This window comes from Pseudoliparis swirei, chromosome 17, assembly GCF_029220125.1.
Source record: "Pseudoliparis swirei isolate HS2019 ecotype Mariana Trench chromosome 17, NWPU_hadal_v1, whole genome shotgun sequence".
NCBI classification, from domain to species: domain Eukaryota; kingdom Metazoa; phylum Chordata; class Actinopteri; order Perciformes; family Liparidae; genus Pseudoliparis; species Pseudoliparis swirei.
The window spans coordinates 19,483,274-19,499,141 of NC_079404.1; the positions used below are offsets into that span (position 1 = coordinate 19,483,274).

General features: G+C 40.5%; 1 protein-coding gene across 1 annotated transcript; it reads right to left on the reverse strand.

Moving 5' to 3' along the window:
• Nucleotides 1–629: 629 nt before the first annotated feature.
• LOC130207462 (carbohydrate sulfotransferase 15-like) lies at nt 630–15,346 on the reverse strand. The gene is made up of 8 exons (XM_056436091.1): nt 15,116–15,346; nt 6,156–6,743; nt 4,855–5,194; nt 3,769–3,906; nt 2,596–2,752; nt 2,290–2,446; nt 1,240–1,387; nt 630–1,132 (listed from the first exon to the last, which is right to left on the reverse strand). Exons 2-8 carry the CDS (start codon nt 6,588–6,590, stop codon nt 930–932), a joined length of 1,578 nt encoding a protein of 525 aa, XP_056292066.1. The 5' UTR covers nt 6,591–6,743; nt 15,116–15,346; the 3' UTR covers nt 630–929.
• Nucleotides 15,347–15,868: the final 522 nt, after the last annotated feature.

The window sequence follows — 15,868 nt, forward strand, 5'->3', positions numbered from 1 at the left end:
CCTGGAGGAATTTGATTGCAGCGTTCCACCTGGTTGGAAGGTGGAATCTGGTCATCAGGGCTGCTATATCATTGAATGTCACACTATTAACCCCAGGACTCCATCTGCATGGTTTGGTTACACTGTATTTCTTTTTTTTAAAGTTTTTTTGTATGTACCATACATACATGATGGTATGCACATTGGTCCTTAATACTGCATATTAAATCCCCATAATTTACAAAGGAAATTATTCTGTATGGGGGAGTTTAAACAGCCATGACGGTATTTACATGCATTGCATCACAGCAGGTCAGAGCAGTGTTTGGACGTTGAGGGACTACAATATTGAGTTTTAGTGCCCTCTTGTGACTAAACCCAGCACATTTCAACTTCTGGTGTTGAAATATTTGAATTTTTTTAATGATCCTTGGTAACTTGTATTGTTTGTCATTTGTGTTATTACAATAATATTGTGTCCCTTTTCACGGGAGGACTATCGACTGAGGAAAGGAGATAATTCTTTATATAAAAACCTTAATAAAATCATAGTACCATGACCATATGTTGACCACACGTATTCATCGGTGCCTTTTGGAGCATAAATTAACCACAAACTTAATCCAGACGTGTAGATTAATGAATTTACGTTGCATTTTGTGGACTTTAATCAGCAGTGATAAAAATGTCTTTTCAACAACATAAAAACATAAAACACAAATTCAGCTTATTGTTCTTCTTATTGTCATCATCTTTATCAACAAGTCACTCACATTCTTTCAAGAGCAAACAAATATCACAAACAAAACCCGTACTTATTCGGACCTTCATATAACCCCATATATAACCTTTGAGTTCTCCCACTGTACATTTATTTATATCTATGGCATTGCTGCTTTAGCTTCTTGCTCTGGTGTTTCATTCACGGCCATCCACATCCTCGAGCATGCTCATGCCCCTTCAGGTGCATTACTCCAGTGGAAGGCCTTGTTGTCCAACACACTGGCCAGTTTATGGTTGAAGGGTTGGTGAAATCCTCTGAGGAGGTCACTGGTGGCTGGAAGCATGTGACCCAGGTTCCTATCTGCCGTCCGCCGGGTGTTGGATTTGGGCCGTTTGTACAGTGCTGCCTCCACCTGCTCCGACAGAGGACCTGCAGGGAGGATGTCAGAGTCCTTACAGAAGTGAAGACTAGAGGCAGAAACAATCACACCAATACACAGCCATGAAGACAACGTTTTTTGGGGGGGGGATACGCACTTAATCTGAGAAAATCAAAAACTTTCTTGATTGTCACTTTGAAGTTGGCTGCATAGTCCTCGAGGCGAAGAACTAGAATCTGCTCGCTTTGGAAAACTGTCAGCCAGTCCAGCAAGAAGACAACGTACATCCCCAAATGTAGCCTCACCTGGAGAGAGAAAAAAGCCAAACTGAGATTATTTCATCAGCTGCTGGTTTCAAAGTCAACTGTTAATTAAACATGAAAACTCAAAGTGTCATGCAGTGAGAGAAAGTCAACAGCAGACACACACAGGTGGTAGACAAAATAATGTAAACACTATGTTTCTTTCATGATGATGAACATGGGGTCTGACGTATGTTTTGAGTAGAGGCCTACATTATCTTTAGTGTGCAAGTAATTCCAAACAATTAAACTGCTTAAAATAAATGAATAAATAAAGTATATAGTTCTGATATGATGTTGGTGTATAAGTGTGCAAAATAGACCCAAAAATATTGAGAATTTAAAGAGAGCTAAAAACAAAGCAACAGGATGGACATGTTCAGTATAGGGACAACAAGTACTTGTTTTGAAAAGTTGAATTCCTGTTTATAAAAGGGTCAAGTCAACTGTGAGATGCACCGACACTCTGAGTCCTGAAGAGGGCACCGCAATGCATCACCAGACCACGACGCTGATTATGTAATAATAAGAGAGACACAAACTTCGAAAGCCCTCGTCTTCATTTTATCCAAAATAGATGAGTCATGCCAACAAATGAGGCATTATGATGTTTTTCTGGATGTTTTAGTTGGATTTGAGATGGATTCTGTTTCTGTTCCAATGTTTCAGGTCGAGCTGATTGCTGTACATCTCCCTGCAAAGCAGTGCTGTCACTGACATGTGATTATGGGTGACAACGACACAGCGCATAACTAGCGCTGCAACCACTCAGAAGAACAGGTTGAACGTCTCAAAAGGAAAATACATGTGTTTTTCGTTAGGTTTGATTAAATATAGTCATAAAAACTGTAGTTCTTCTTCTGTAAACTCAGACGGTCATAAGTGAGGACACCATTTCAGCTCACCGGCATGGCGTTGGAGAGGCTGGTGTTGTAGGCGCAGGATCGAAGTGACCTCTCAGACAGGCAGGACTGAAACAACTGCACAGATTCTACGACCTTATGATGGAAGTCCTCTGTTGACTTGTTGGCCATCTTAAAGTACAGGTAGTCAGAATAAAGTCTGAGAACAGAAATGAACAGAGTTGTAAGCCAGTTGGGCATCTTGCTGGAGAAAGACGAGGAGTTATGATGTAAAACAAAAATGCTCTCCAGGGAAACCTTTTGGAGGGAAGTCTCAACTGAAAATCACATCTGCATCCATGCAAGTACCTCTCTCCTGGATCTCTAAGCATGAGGATGATTTTGGCCCCGGGCTGGACTCTGTGGATGAAGTCCTGGGCCAGGAACGGGGTTTCCGTCTCCTCCATGTCTCTGTGAAGGTAGCTCCAGACCTGGTTATCCCACATGGTGGATGCACTGGCTTCACCTGTCGAGACATCGACAGTCTGAGCATCGCCTTGGGTAACAACGGTTCATTTAAAAAGCAGCGAGTAGTGCAGGCAACTAACTCAAATTTAACTTAACTTTGTAGAGCAAAATATGTAAGAGATGTTGCACATACTTCCCTTATCGGTACATTATGTCCTCCAAATCAATACCGGGAGATATTTGTGACATTGCAGTTGCAACTTTTTTAATTCTAAGCACATTTACATATACAGTGCATCCGGAAAGTATTCACAGCGCTTCACTTTTTCCACATTTTGTTATGTTACAGCCTTAGTCCAAAATGGATTAAATTCATAATTTTCCTCAACATTCTACACACAACAACCCATAATGACAAAGTGAAAGCTGTTTTTTGCACATTTTTGCAAATCTGTTAAAAATAAAGAACGAAAACATAACATACAACAAAATGTGGAAAAAATGAAGCGCTGTGAATACTTTCCGGATGCACTGTAAGAAAACCAAGATTATATTAAGGATTGCTCTTCAAAATATCAATACTACCTTACTCTGAAAATGTAATTCCTTCAAGTTATTGTTTATTCGAGGGGTATTATATGTACTGTCTCTCAGTGCCAGGCCCAAAGTTTGAGTCAACCTCATTTACGATCACAAATGCATGGAGAAGGAATAAAGATGGTTGTGTGAGCACCCATGGGCGTTTGAAGTGCTGTGCACACTTCTAAAAATACATTATTATTCTCTTAGGCCACAGAATATCTAGAATATGTGAGCGCCACTAGTGCTTCTGAGATCAGAGCCACATGTGGGGAATCCACTGGAAAAGAGCGAGGCCTGCCAATAAAGGGAAGGAAAGCAAAAGAGACTTCATGGTCGGGATCCAAGTTGGTCCTCGAATGAAAACTTTAAAAGGCCGCACATCATTCCATCGGATGCACAATGGGCGGTAATGATACCAAACCATACCTGCACGCCCACACACACACACAACTACACACACCCCCACACACAAACACTTTCACATGTGTTCACCTGTTATGAGTGCGCGGTGGTCTCCAGATGAATTTCCACTGATTCCTTCTTGGATGTTGTGGGCTGCCAAGTCAAACAGATCCAGGTAATCTTCCACGGGAAATGTTTCCTGGAAGCCATCTTTGAAACGGATATAACCTGCACCACGAGGAATACCAAAGTGACACTCATTATGTACACTTTTATAGACCTCTTTATCATCATATCTATTTCATGGATTGCATACGCGTTCAATCATGTTAACTGAAAAGCCTTATTTACGAGAGAAGCATCAGAAGTCTACCCGCACAAACAAATAATTAAATCCACTTTGCAAAGTTCTGACATGAACAAACAATATACATACAGATATTGCATTCAGGAAAATAGTAGAATAGAGACAAACAAGCAGACAACAGACACATAGTTGCAGCATATCTTTTTTCCTTCTTTTTTCTATTGACATATGCTGAAGGCTTACATTAAAATGAGAGTTTTCATGATCACCTGTGTTTAATAAGTTCACATTTACAAATCCTAGAAAACAATTTGTATGGCTTATCAAAAGCAAGTAAATTGGAACTAATTTCCGTGAGCTTTGAAGTCAGTTTAGAGGTAATGGGCTCATGTTCTTGATGAATTGATCCGTCATTTTAATTCGTCAGAAAACACAAGGTGACATCCACAAATAGTTGATCGCTGGAGATCCTGGCAAACTCAGCACATTACTTTACTCAGCACTTTACTTTATTTTCCCCCTGTATATTTAGTATTAGTATTTAGTTTTTAGTATTTTGTTTTGTGTTTTATATTTATTTTCATTGACGCTCTGATGTGCACCGCTGCTGTGATTTTTGAAATGTCCCCACTGTGGGACGAATAAAGGAATATCATATCATCATATCATATCAAATGTATTGTTTTTGTCCATTTTACAATAATGTGACCAGGCTAAGCACAACTAACGCTGTTCTGTGTGTTCTGCCATCTATTTCTCTCTTTTGGATTAATTCAAACCTCAGTTATGACTCCCTTTCAATCCATCAGCTCGCCTCGACCATCATGATGCAAACATTTGGAAACGCCGTCCATCTCTCGATGACCCACCAAAGCGTTTCCTGGTCCACCAGTGCGGCTCCTTTATCGTGTTGAACTTGACCTCTGGGTGCAGCAGCAGCCTGTAGAACAAGTCGGTTGTGCCGCACTTGGGCTGGCCGACGATGTAGAAGAACGGCAAGCAGCGCAGACGAAACCGTTTGCCGCCGCTGCGGTGTAAGTGCTGGTGGAAGCTGGTCCTCAGGTGGTCACACACAGTCCTGAAGCTCTTTGTGCGCAGAGCGTAGTGGTTCCTCCCGTATGGATCAGTGCTGAGCTCATCTGAGAACTCCTCATACCAGCAAGGGCTTTTGACGCTGGGCAGGAAATGGCGAGGAATTACAGAAAACAACTGCAGAGAGGAACACAACTAAATCAGGCCATACAGAGGGGTGACGGAAACAACGGAAATACTGTACGACACGCTTCAGTCCCTTGAAACCACGAAAACGACGTCATGTTTTTTGGCAAAACAGGTCAAATTTGTCCTCCTTGTGAAGATTGCAGCCTTTGCTGCAGGTGGTGGAAGCTAAAAGACAGCAAGTTGTACTGTTTGAATTCACGTGCATTACACTTAACTACACACATTAGCAGTTACAAGTTCTTGTGACGTGAAAAGCATCAAAACATCCATAAAGTAGAGTCACATGGCGATGCCGCTTTTAGTTGCACTATGTTGCTTTGTGTTTAACACACATGCCACTTATTGCTATTCAACAAACTGACTCACTTGGGTCGCTTTCATTGTAATTGTGATTTACAGTGAAAAGTGTCAGACTGGGTGATGCCGCAGCCATAAACACTGACAAATGATTGCAGGTAACGTGGAGAAGGAGGATGAGAACACACACCCATCACAGAAGAATTACAGATCATTAGCCCATGACAACAGCAGTTAGCAACACTTAGTGAGACATGATGCCTTATATTATTACACACCCTGTGTGTGTATGTGACAAATAAAACATCTTGAATCTTGAATCTTGAATCTTGAGCCTTACACACTTTGAGTTGAATCAACAGCGATGTCAGTCTCAACGCAAACTGGTCGTTATAAGCTTCACCAAACTACTTTACTCTAGGATTGTATGGTGTTTGTTTTTTATTGCTGTTGACTTTAATCAAGAAAAAGTAAAGCCAGCATAGTAGTCACTTATTACAACATTTTCAGTGTCGCTGACTGATCATCCATCAGCATATCGTTCGAGTGAAATCATTGCATAAGCCTGGAACAATAACAAAAACGTTCTTTATTTTAGTTGGCACACTCATGTACAGCAAAAATGAGTCAGAACAACTTTCCAAAGACTTACATGGGAGTTGGTTCCAACGACGTCCTTTTCATCGGGCACCTTCCTGGGTGTGTATTCCAGTTTGGAGCCGATGATTTTCACCAGCAGCTTCACGTCTATGAAATTATTTTCAGACGAAACTTCAGCTGCCGCCTTGCCGGTCGGGACGACCACAGGCCTGAGAGGATGAAAGGGTGGGGGGGTGAGCAGAAGCCCTTTCCTGTCCCACGTCAGGATGTGGGAAGCCATGATGAGGAACATCAGAGTCAAGCCCATCAGAAAGCTAACCACTTTGACTTTTGAGATGCTCCGCAGGTTCGTCAGTGATAACCGCTTGAAGTCAAACAATGTCCTCGTCGGCGTTTTTCCATAGTCCTTGCTCAAGGGCAAGCTGTGGAGGCTGTACGTGTGGTCCGTTTGGGGGTTGCTCCCATGTTTGCAGTCTGATAGTGACATACTGACACGGAAGCAAAATTTAAAAAAAGAAAAGGTTCACGCTTTACCTTCAGGGGGTCATGTGTACCGTCTATTCGTCATAGTTTTAAATCTGCATGTCATTATTTGTCCTTATTTTCTTAGATGCTGCTCCACAGTCTTCGGCAAGGCCTCCTGTGAATGAGAAACACTTGTTAAAACACAGCTTTATTTTTTTTATATATATATGACTTTAAAAACAGTTTTTTTTCACCAAAAGTGCAAAAGCATAGTTCCCTTGAAAGTATTTCAGTCATCTCCCATAATTCCAAGAAAGTGGTATGAAATTCTTTTTATATGAGGTTATTTTAGGGAGCTATATCCCCCTCAGAAACATCAGTATGTGAATATCTAACTCTACTCCCTTCGATAGCATGAATCACCTCTCTAAATGCTTTGAGGTCAGCTGCAGAGTGTGTGTGGTCTCCTGTATGAAGATGCCTTGCTTAAAGAGGAGGGCCGTTTAGCACATGCATAGACAAGCTCTACTAAGACACATCCAAGGGCAGAATAATAGTTACTCTGAAATTAAAAACTAAAAACGCACGATTATTCTCCACGAGCTAAAAGCTCACGGAGCGCTTTATTTTGTTGACCTGGAAATATCATTTTCAAGATCATGGTTCTTCTCGGAGAAATGAAACCCACATTGGGTATTGATACAGGTGGATATGCAGTGCGGCAAGTGCATGCCTTTTGTTTTTACTTTACTTGAGTGCTAATGAATTCCAGACATTGAAGTACGTCCCTGACACTTCCTCGGTCAGCGGCGCATTTCCATTTATTTTTCTTTTGTTGCAGAGTGTGTAAGATGTAACAATCCTGCTGGACTGGGGAATGAAATCCTGCACCAGAGCGTTCTAATAATACTGTCTTTTTTTAAAATTCCTGCACAACAGGAGCCTTTTAGAGTACAGCCAACATTATGTGACTCAACCTTTTAACACCCACATCATTAAAAAGTGCACATTCAGAGTTTTATGAAAGGTCATTCCACCTCATCTTCGGTGACACTAGTAGATTGAGTCGGATGAAGCTGCATTAAGCTGCATTTTGGGAAGTGTAGGACTATGTGTTTTTGTAACTGGAAACATACACATCTCGGCCACTGCTGACTGTTTAAAAAAGAATCCGGTTCATGTAAATACAACCGTATATTTCTGGAGTATCCCTTCACAACATTTTCATGAATCCTAATCATGTCCTGGTAGGATTTCTAAACAAACCTCGCTTGCTTGTAACCTCTGCGTGTAAATTAGTTCTCGCCAGCCTATTCCATGTGTTGTTTCTTTTTACGCTAACAGCCTTCATCTTTATATAAATTGTGGGTTAGTAAAGCAAATTTCTGCATGAGTGCGAACTCGCTGAATATATGTCCAAAGGGCTTTGGAAGTTCAGAAGAAAGCCGTCACACACTTAAAGATGTCATAATGTGACATCTCTGAGCCCTTGCAGACTGATCAGGAATGCATGGCAATATCTGCAGGCCTGCGTGGGATTGGGGAAAGAATTTATTTTTAATCCCTCAACTAGAAATGTTATGGCTTCATTTAAAGAAAGATCAATTGACGGAGGTGGGCTCTTTGAATGGGACCACTTGCTAAATACAACTCTGTCATCGAGGATTCCACAAGTTATTCGTGGATGATACCGCTTCTGATACTCATCCTGATTCTTACCTTACCCATTATGTGTCTGTATCTGGATTTGGTTTTAAGCTTTTTAATTATGTATGAAGCCCTTTATTGCTGTTAAAATGAATGAATGCTACTGCTCTCTTGTCTAATTGTGTTCATTCTTATGCAAATCCTGGTAAAGTGTTCTCGCCTCTATTCTCTGTAACTATAAATCTAGTATTCCCATTAGAGATTACTGTCGTGGAACAAATCAAAGCTTGGGAGAAGGGAGAGATTTAGAAATGCAAGAGAGCATTAAGAGGACAGTGAAAGTCAAGGGTAAAGCACAACGTGGAGAAAGGAAGCAGCCAAGAAAAACAACGAGAGACAGTGTGAGAAAGAGCAGGAGCGACAGCCTTTAGACCTCTTTGGTTCAGAGGATCGATCCGTGGGGGAAGAAACCGCAGGTGAGATGGACTGAGGTGAAACACCATCATCAAAATACTGCTGACTCCAAATAAAAGCCGGCATCCATCATTGCATAAGATGCCTTTGTTGTCCTAAAAACCACAAATATCAAGAGTCATCTGGCATGAATAAGCTATTACTCATATTGTTTGTGCATTGTGTTGAATTGTGTACCAGCTATGTGAGAAGTCTTTTGTTCTGAATTGTTCAGATCGGAGCTGAGCTGATGATTTCATGGTAATCCATGGAATACTTGTTATTTCACGAAAAACCACAAATGTCAACTTCATACCAGATTTACACATTGACATTTTATTTACTGATTTGCAATATCAATGTGTTTAGCTGTGATAAAAGTCAATCAAATCAGTATCTTGTATCATGGACAAACCATTAAGCTCATTGCTTTTTGATTAGCCCCAGCTGTACACGTTCCAGCTGTGTGTCAAATATGGAATTCAACCTTTTGCTCTGCTGTTAATTACGAATAAAAAGCACTTCCTTCGATACCTCCTTCAGACAAAAGACACAGTGACAGTATATCAAAACGGGATTGCATTTACTACGACATTTCATACTTCAGATTTGTATTTTATATCTGCTCGATGTAATCAGCCTCAACCCCATCTGTGCGGCGAATAAACCGACTGAACAGCGAGTGAGAATCAGCATCCCTGCAGAGCTCTTTCAAAGACGAAATGCTGTATGCATGCGGATATGCAGCTCAGTCAACATTATGAAATCCAAGCATGAAATAGAGCTTCTACTAATGTGACGGACGTCAGGAGAAAAATCCGTTCCCAGAGCCAGCCATCATTACACGCACATACTCTCGCTTCACCTGAAACATGTTTTAATCATGTCCTGGTGTTTACATCCTTGTAAACACATTCTGATTTTGCACAGTACACTCTGTGACTTGGACTTGGCTGAGTACCAGCACTGGGAAACGGGAGGCACGAGAGTAACTAATGCCACAAAAGGAAATAAAACAGCCTCCCTTGATGGAGGAGTCAAACAAAGACGGACGGGATAACAAATCTGCACTTATAGAATGTTCCCTATGGATGAAAACGAAAGGAAGTTCAGACAGGAGGACTCTCTTCATACTCTCATTCTTTAATGTTCTCTCTCTCTAGCTCTTTCTCTCCCTCTCTTCAGCTTCTACTCAGCTTATTATGAAGGTAACCGACCAGATTCTGCCACAATCTGCCTAAGCCAATCACATCGCTGCTGTCAAGTTTTAAAACGGTTATCCTCTCTGTTGCAGTCAGTTGTCAGCTGTCAATTCTCTCAAGTCAGTGTCCAGAATCCAGGAGCAACCCTGTCTCTTAAAAAGTATGTTCCCAATAAACTCAAATGTAAAAGACAGGTTTTCCAGGGGGTGAAATTCCTGATCTAACCACAGCGTCACTACAATGGAGTCTAATCGCCCAAGACTCACTATTCATCTTATCACACACATGTAACAGTTGTTTTCCCTGCTACTGAAGTCTCTCCTGATTGAAATCAAAGTCATTTGAAAGACATAAAATAACAGTTACTCCCAAAGGGCGAGCTCCAGGCATGCACAAAGATGTTTGTGTAACCGGGAAAATGCTGTTAAACCCATCGCTTCAATGGGAATGTAAACTCATATCTCATATTCATGGACTATTTTATAAACTTTATCCAAGCCCTAAAAACATAAGTTAAGTGTAACATGCAATATATAATATACAAAGGTTGAAAATCCTGTGAACAATTGGATTTTCAAGACCCCCTGTTCTTCAGCATTTAAAAACAAACATAATAATAATCCTCAGATGGTGTAAATAACGCTTTTATCTGTGAATTATTTGTGACAGACATCTAAAAAGCTCAGATCACGCACGCCAAGTTACTAAAATTGACAGTTGCACAGCCAGGCGCTGCTCACAAGGCAGAGGCCGTGATTTCCTGGCGCAATCTCCTCGAGCCGGCTTCACTAATGTGACCGTAAACCATCTTTAAGAGAACAAATATCTCAGAATATGGGCTTTATCTGTCTCATGATGCTAATAACTCAGAATTTGGGCTTTATACGTTTCATGATGCTACACGAGTCCTCCCTTTTCTTCTCATTTCCACTTACATAATGGAGTGGGTTGATTTTCTATCAGTGAAGAATGACCTTTGCCTTCACAGGAATCTGATTCTTCATCTGTGGAAACTAAAGGACAGCCGAAGCAGAGCAGCATTCAAAATATTAAACGTCTAACTGTCTTGATACGCCAGGTCACCACAGTCCACACTCACATCTGGAGTGCAGAAGTGGTCGTCTAAAGCTAAACTGTGTACAAATGCATGCATGGAAGTGTGTATATTGGCATGCATGTGTTTCTTATAAAAACAGGTTGTTTGCTTTAGCAGCGATTTAGAAAATGATGTCGCATTAATAGCTACTGTTTAACGAGTGCGAGGGAGAAGGACCAGGCAGGTCTGAAGGCATGCTCTGGGGCCACTTAAAGGGTAATTTGGGTTTATTACAAGTGAGTCTAACCCAAAATTCAAAATTGTAATGTTCCCTCATTGCCCGGGACTGTATTTCAGTGTTGTTTCTCACAGTGGGTGGCCTGGACTTGGCCGTGTGATGCTGCTCCGTCAGGGCAGGTGTTTCGCTCAGGGTGTGCGGTGTCAAGTTGTTTGTGGAAAGCAGCAACACCAGCGGCCCAGAATGTTTTCACCAGCACTGCGCCAGTTACAATATGTGACTTGTGGTTATTGAAGACTTTTTTCATTTCTATTGGACCTGGAAGTAATTGTGTTGCTGCAAAGACTTACTTAAAACTGTTGGATTTTCATTCAATCCATGTGTTGTTTTACAGTCACTTCTTTTGTATGTGCATGGGAATTATTATTATTTATGCAGCCAGTGGGTGTCATGCGTCAGTTTAGGTCAGAATTGTGTCTTTGTTTTCTGTTCCAAGAACGTTTAGGCTCTAGCCGTGGGTTTGTTTCTTTGTCTCTCCGTGTTACTGGACCTCACAGACAAATCAAAGTTGTAATAAACCGGATGAAGTGGAAGATCATTTTAAATGTAAAACAGAATTTGTGATTTGGTTCATATGACGAGGCTAATTAATTATTGTCATGAACATCTGACCACAGTTGACTTGCATCTGCAGAACCTAAATGCCCAAATCACAACATAAGCTCGAAGAAAAATGTTTGGAATATTAATTGTTGAAAGATTTAAAATTTTTGTTTGACAACACAAAGATTCCAGTCATAAATGGGAACAAGATCGCATATACGTAATGTTTACAAAAAGGGGCAAACGTTTAGCTATGAGGGTTATTAATCACAGCTTGAAGCTCTCCTGCGCAGTTCTTCACTGTAAAATGTAATAAGTTGACTTTACTTGAAAAAGGTGAGGAAACCGATTGCCTCAAAATTTCGAAGTAAAGTAGCTCAATAATTTTAAGTTCTTAAAGCTAAAAAAAAATAAGTTTAGGCAACTCATGTAATTGCAGTAAACATTAAAATAGTTAAGTAAGCAGTACTAATAAGAACAAGTTGGCTTTACCAGTCAATGAGTTCACATTACTTAGAAATAGTCAGGAAACCGATTGCCTTAAAATTATCAAGTAAGCAGGCGCCTTATGAAATGGGCGTGACAACAGAATCTGTTGAGGTTGTTAAGTAGGTTTTGATCTCGTCGGACCACGTTCTGTAAATCTTGTTTGCTCACACTAAACAGGCACATGTCATGTAGCGGCTTGTTCGCACCCGTTGGATTTCTTTTTGAACTCTTGGGAGCCAAAATCGGTTCACGCTCTCAGTATGAATCTAAAAGGCGTGAGAGTCCTTCTCATTTTAAAACGTTCATAATGAGTCTGTAATTATTATGCGTCATTAATATAATGATTATGCCCTATAAATCGCTCATGACCTCTGTATTCCTTCTACTTGATCCCACGTTAAAGTGCTTTAGGGCATTTGGGGAAATATGGGTCTTGCTGGCGACTCGCTCGGGGCTGCAGAGCACACGTCACGCAGCCAATGAAAGACGTTTTGGATTTGATTGATTTATGAACATAATAACCTTGTTTTCTATAGCAAAATGAGTATAGTGTAGTGTTATTTTATTATGCATGTTGTTTCCTAATCTCAGATAAAAAATTACATTTGAATCTAAAACTGTACTTCTTAATGTACACTACCGTTCAAAAGTTTGGGGTCATCCAGACAATTTCGTGTCTTCCATGAAAACTCACTTTTATTTATCAAATGAATTGAAAATTGAATCGAAAATATAGTCAAGACATTGACAAGGTTAGAAATAATGATTAATATTTGAAGTATTAATTTTGTTCTTCAAACTTCAAGCTCAAAGGAAGGCCAGTTGTATAGCTTATATCACCAGCATAACTGTTTTCAGCTGTGCTAACATAATTGCACAAGGGTTTTCTAATCAGATATTAGTCTTCTAAGGCGATTAGCAAACACAATGTACCATTAGAACACTGGAGTGATAGTTGATGGAAATGGGCCTCTAGACACCTATGGAGATATTTCATTAGAAACCAGACGTTTCCACCTAGAATAGTCATTTACCACATTAACAATGTATAGTGTGTATTTTTTATTAATGTTATCTTTATTGAAAAAACAGTGCTTTTCTTTGAAAAATAAAGACATTTCTAAGTGACCCCAAACTTTTGAACGGTAGTGTCTATGAAAATAAACTTGAACTTGATGAGTCCATATAAGGGATTGAGTTCAGTATAGATTGACATATGATGTTCTGTATACATATGACCATGTTCATTAATTGAGTAATGTTGTCACACAAACCATGAACAAATAACAATACTTTTTTTTAAATCAACTGCAGTGAGGGAGAAAGCTTTCTGGACGAATTGTAGAACATATTCTTTTCAAAGAAGTCATATGGGAATACAAATAATGAATAAATAAATATAAATCCCATGGAAAAATCCAATCCGTCAAGAAAAATTACACAACAGCTCGAGCAGAACAACGAGGGAGTGACAGACACAGATACAAGTTTGACTACACTGAACCCTCTTATCTAAAACGGAAATTATGCAGAGCCAATCTGGCTTTACTGAGGATTGTTGTCATCCCAAGTAAAAAACTACTAACTCTTGAAACAGAAACTCACAGCTGTTGCCAAAAGAATCATACAAACCTCCCACATTCCTCGTGTGCTCTGTTACAGATTCATTTGTCGTCCATGCGGTGGACCCCCAGAGTCCAGTCTAAACAATCTGATATGCTTCACCCCTCTCCATCGTCCTCCCCCCTCCCTTTGGCATTACCCAACCTTTACAGCGGAGCCTTTGCCAAAAGAAGCATGTCATTGACATCCCAGCAGCTCCAGCCAGACATTTGTTCATCAAACCCAGAAGGGCAAACTAAAACCTTCTTGCCCAGTATACTTGAGGTTTAACTCGGGTTTGAGCAGTTATGGAGGGCGGAGAGATGCTGCAGACTCTTTCTCTCACACTCCAACTCTATCTCCATCCAGTTAACAATGAAATACAACTTTAATGATTTAGGTGCCGCATTGACAGTCCACAGAGGCCGCTTTGTTCAAAGGTCGTCTGTCAGGACCGTCGCCCCACTGCCCCTTTTATAGAGTAGAATGGGAGAAGCGTGGGGGGGAAATAACTAAATGACAAACCGAAACGGTCCGCATGCAAACAACTCACACAGCAACAGACCTCGGCCCAGACTTCAAACCACGCATACACACAATCACGTCATGGTTTGTTCGCTGGGATACACGACAGAAACCATTAGGCATAATGGAAGGAATTATCCAGGGGAAATTTGTCAACTAGTCAGATGTTGACAGAGAACGCTTCAGTTTGTTCAGTTACATTCAACAAAATAACAAGATAAGCGCAAGGCATTGAACTTGTGTGTCCAAATGTTTACAGTGGTTTATCTCTGACTCATACCACAGTCCTGTTTTCATTCCTGCAAGAGTGTTTTTCCCGACATGACACTGAGATATTCTACAGCTGTTCAGGAAGGCAGAAACCAGGAGGATGTGAAGTTTCAAGCTTCACAAAGTCTTAAACAAATCACTTTATGGGACTTTATAGCTAATTTATGGATACTTATTTAAGAAAGTTAAACAGTGTTTTTCTTATGTATTTGTCTGCCCTCATGTTTCAGGCTGTTTAGGCTATATTATGGGGTGTATGCATGCTCAGCTACACGACTCTTCTGTCAAATTATCTGATCACTGATTTCGTTTCTGTTAAAATGTATAAACAAATTCATAAAAAGGTGAAATACGTATCAGGATTATTCACTTTTAAATAATTAAACAAAAAAGGCATTAGAAAAGCATAAAATCGTACCAAATTCCTTTTGTACTAATTTTTTTTTTTTACAAATCGATGATCTTGTTTCAAGGATACTCACGTCAGAGTCGAGAGTAATCCACGCGCAGCTCACGAGCCATGACGAACACCGATCACCGCGGTGAAATCCACCTGACGGCCGTCTGCATGAAGCGATACGTGGAGTGTGACTGGATATCCTCGGGATGAACCGTGTCCATGCTGACGAACCGCGGCTGGGTTTTGACGCGGAAATGCGCGAGACTTTCCGGAGTCTCCATCTGACGGAGCTCCCATGCGCGCGGCACGGAGTGAGGAGAGGAGAGAGGGGAGGGGAGAGGAGAGGAGAGAGGGGATGGGGAGAGGAGGGGAGGTGGGCGCGTGTAGCAGAGAAGGAACCACGAAAGCAGAAGCAATCATATCTTTATATCAACCTCAAAATCCGTGTATTGATCCGTGAATTATTATGAAGAATGGCAAATCACATCCAAAGGAAATCAATGGATCTGCAGGCTGCATTTGCCAGCTTCGAGAAGTTTTCCTAGTTAGGGAAATGACACTTGATACAATTAAATAATCAAAACAAGCAACAATCACTGGATTGAACTTTGTGACAATAAATGCAGTCGTATTAATTGACGTTTTGATTATTAATATTTTTTGTATTTCTTTTTTTAAAAGGGACCATGTAAAGTTAAAACATAAATGTCACCATTTGATGCACTGCACCGAATTGTAGCTACAGCTAATTTTAATATGTAGTCCCTTGACAGACCATAACAAACATAAAACAATAGCAAACAGTACAGGATAAGACACAAGACGACAGTATTTG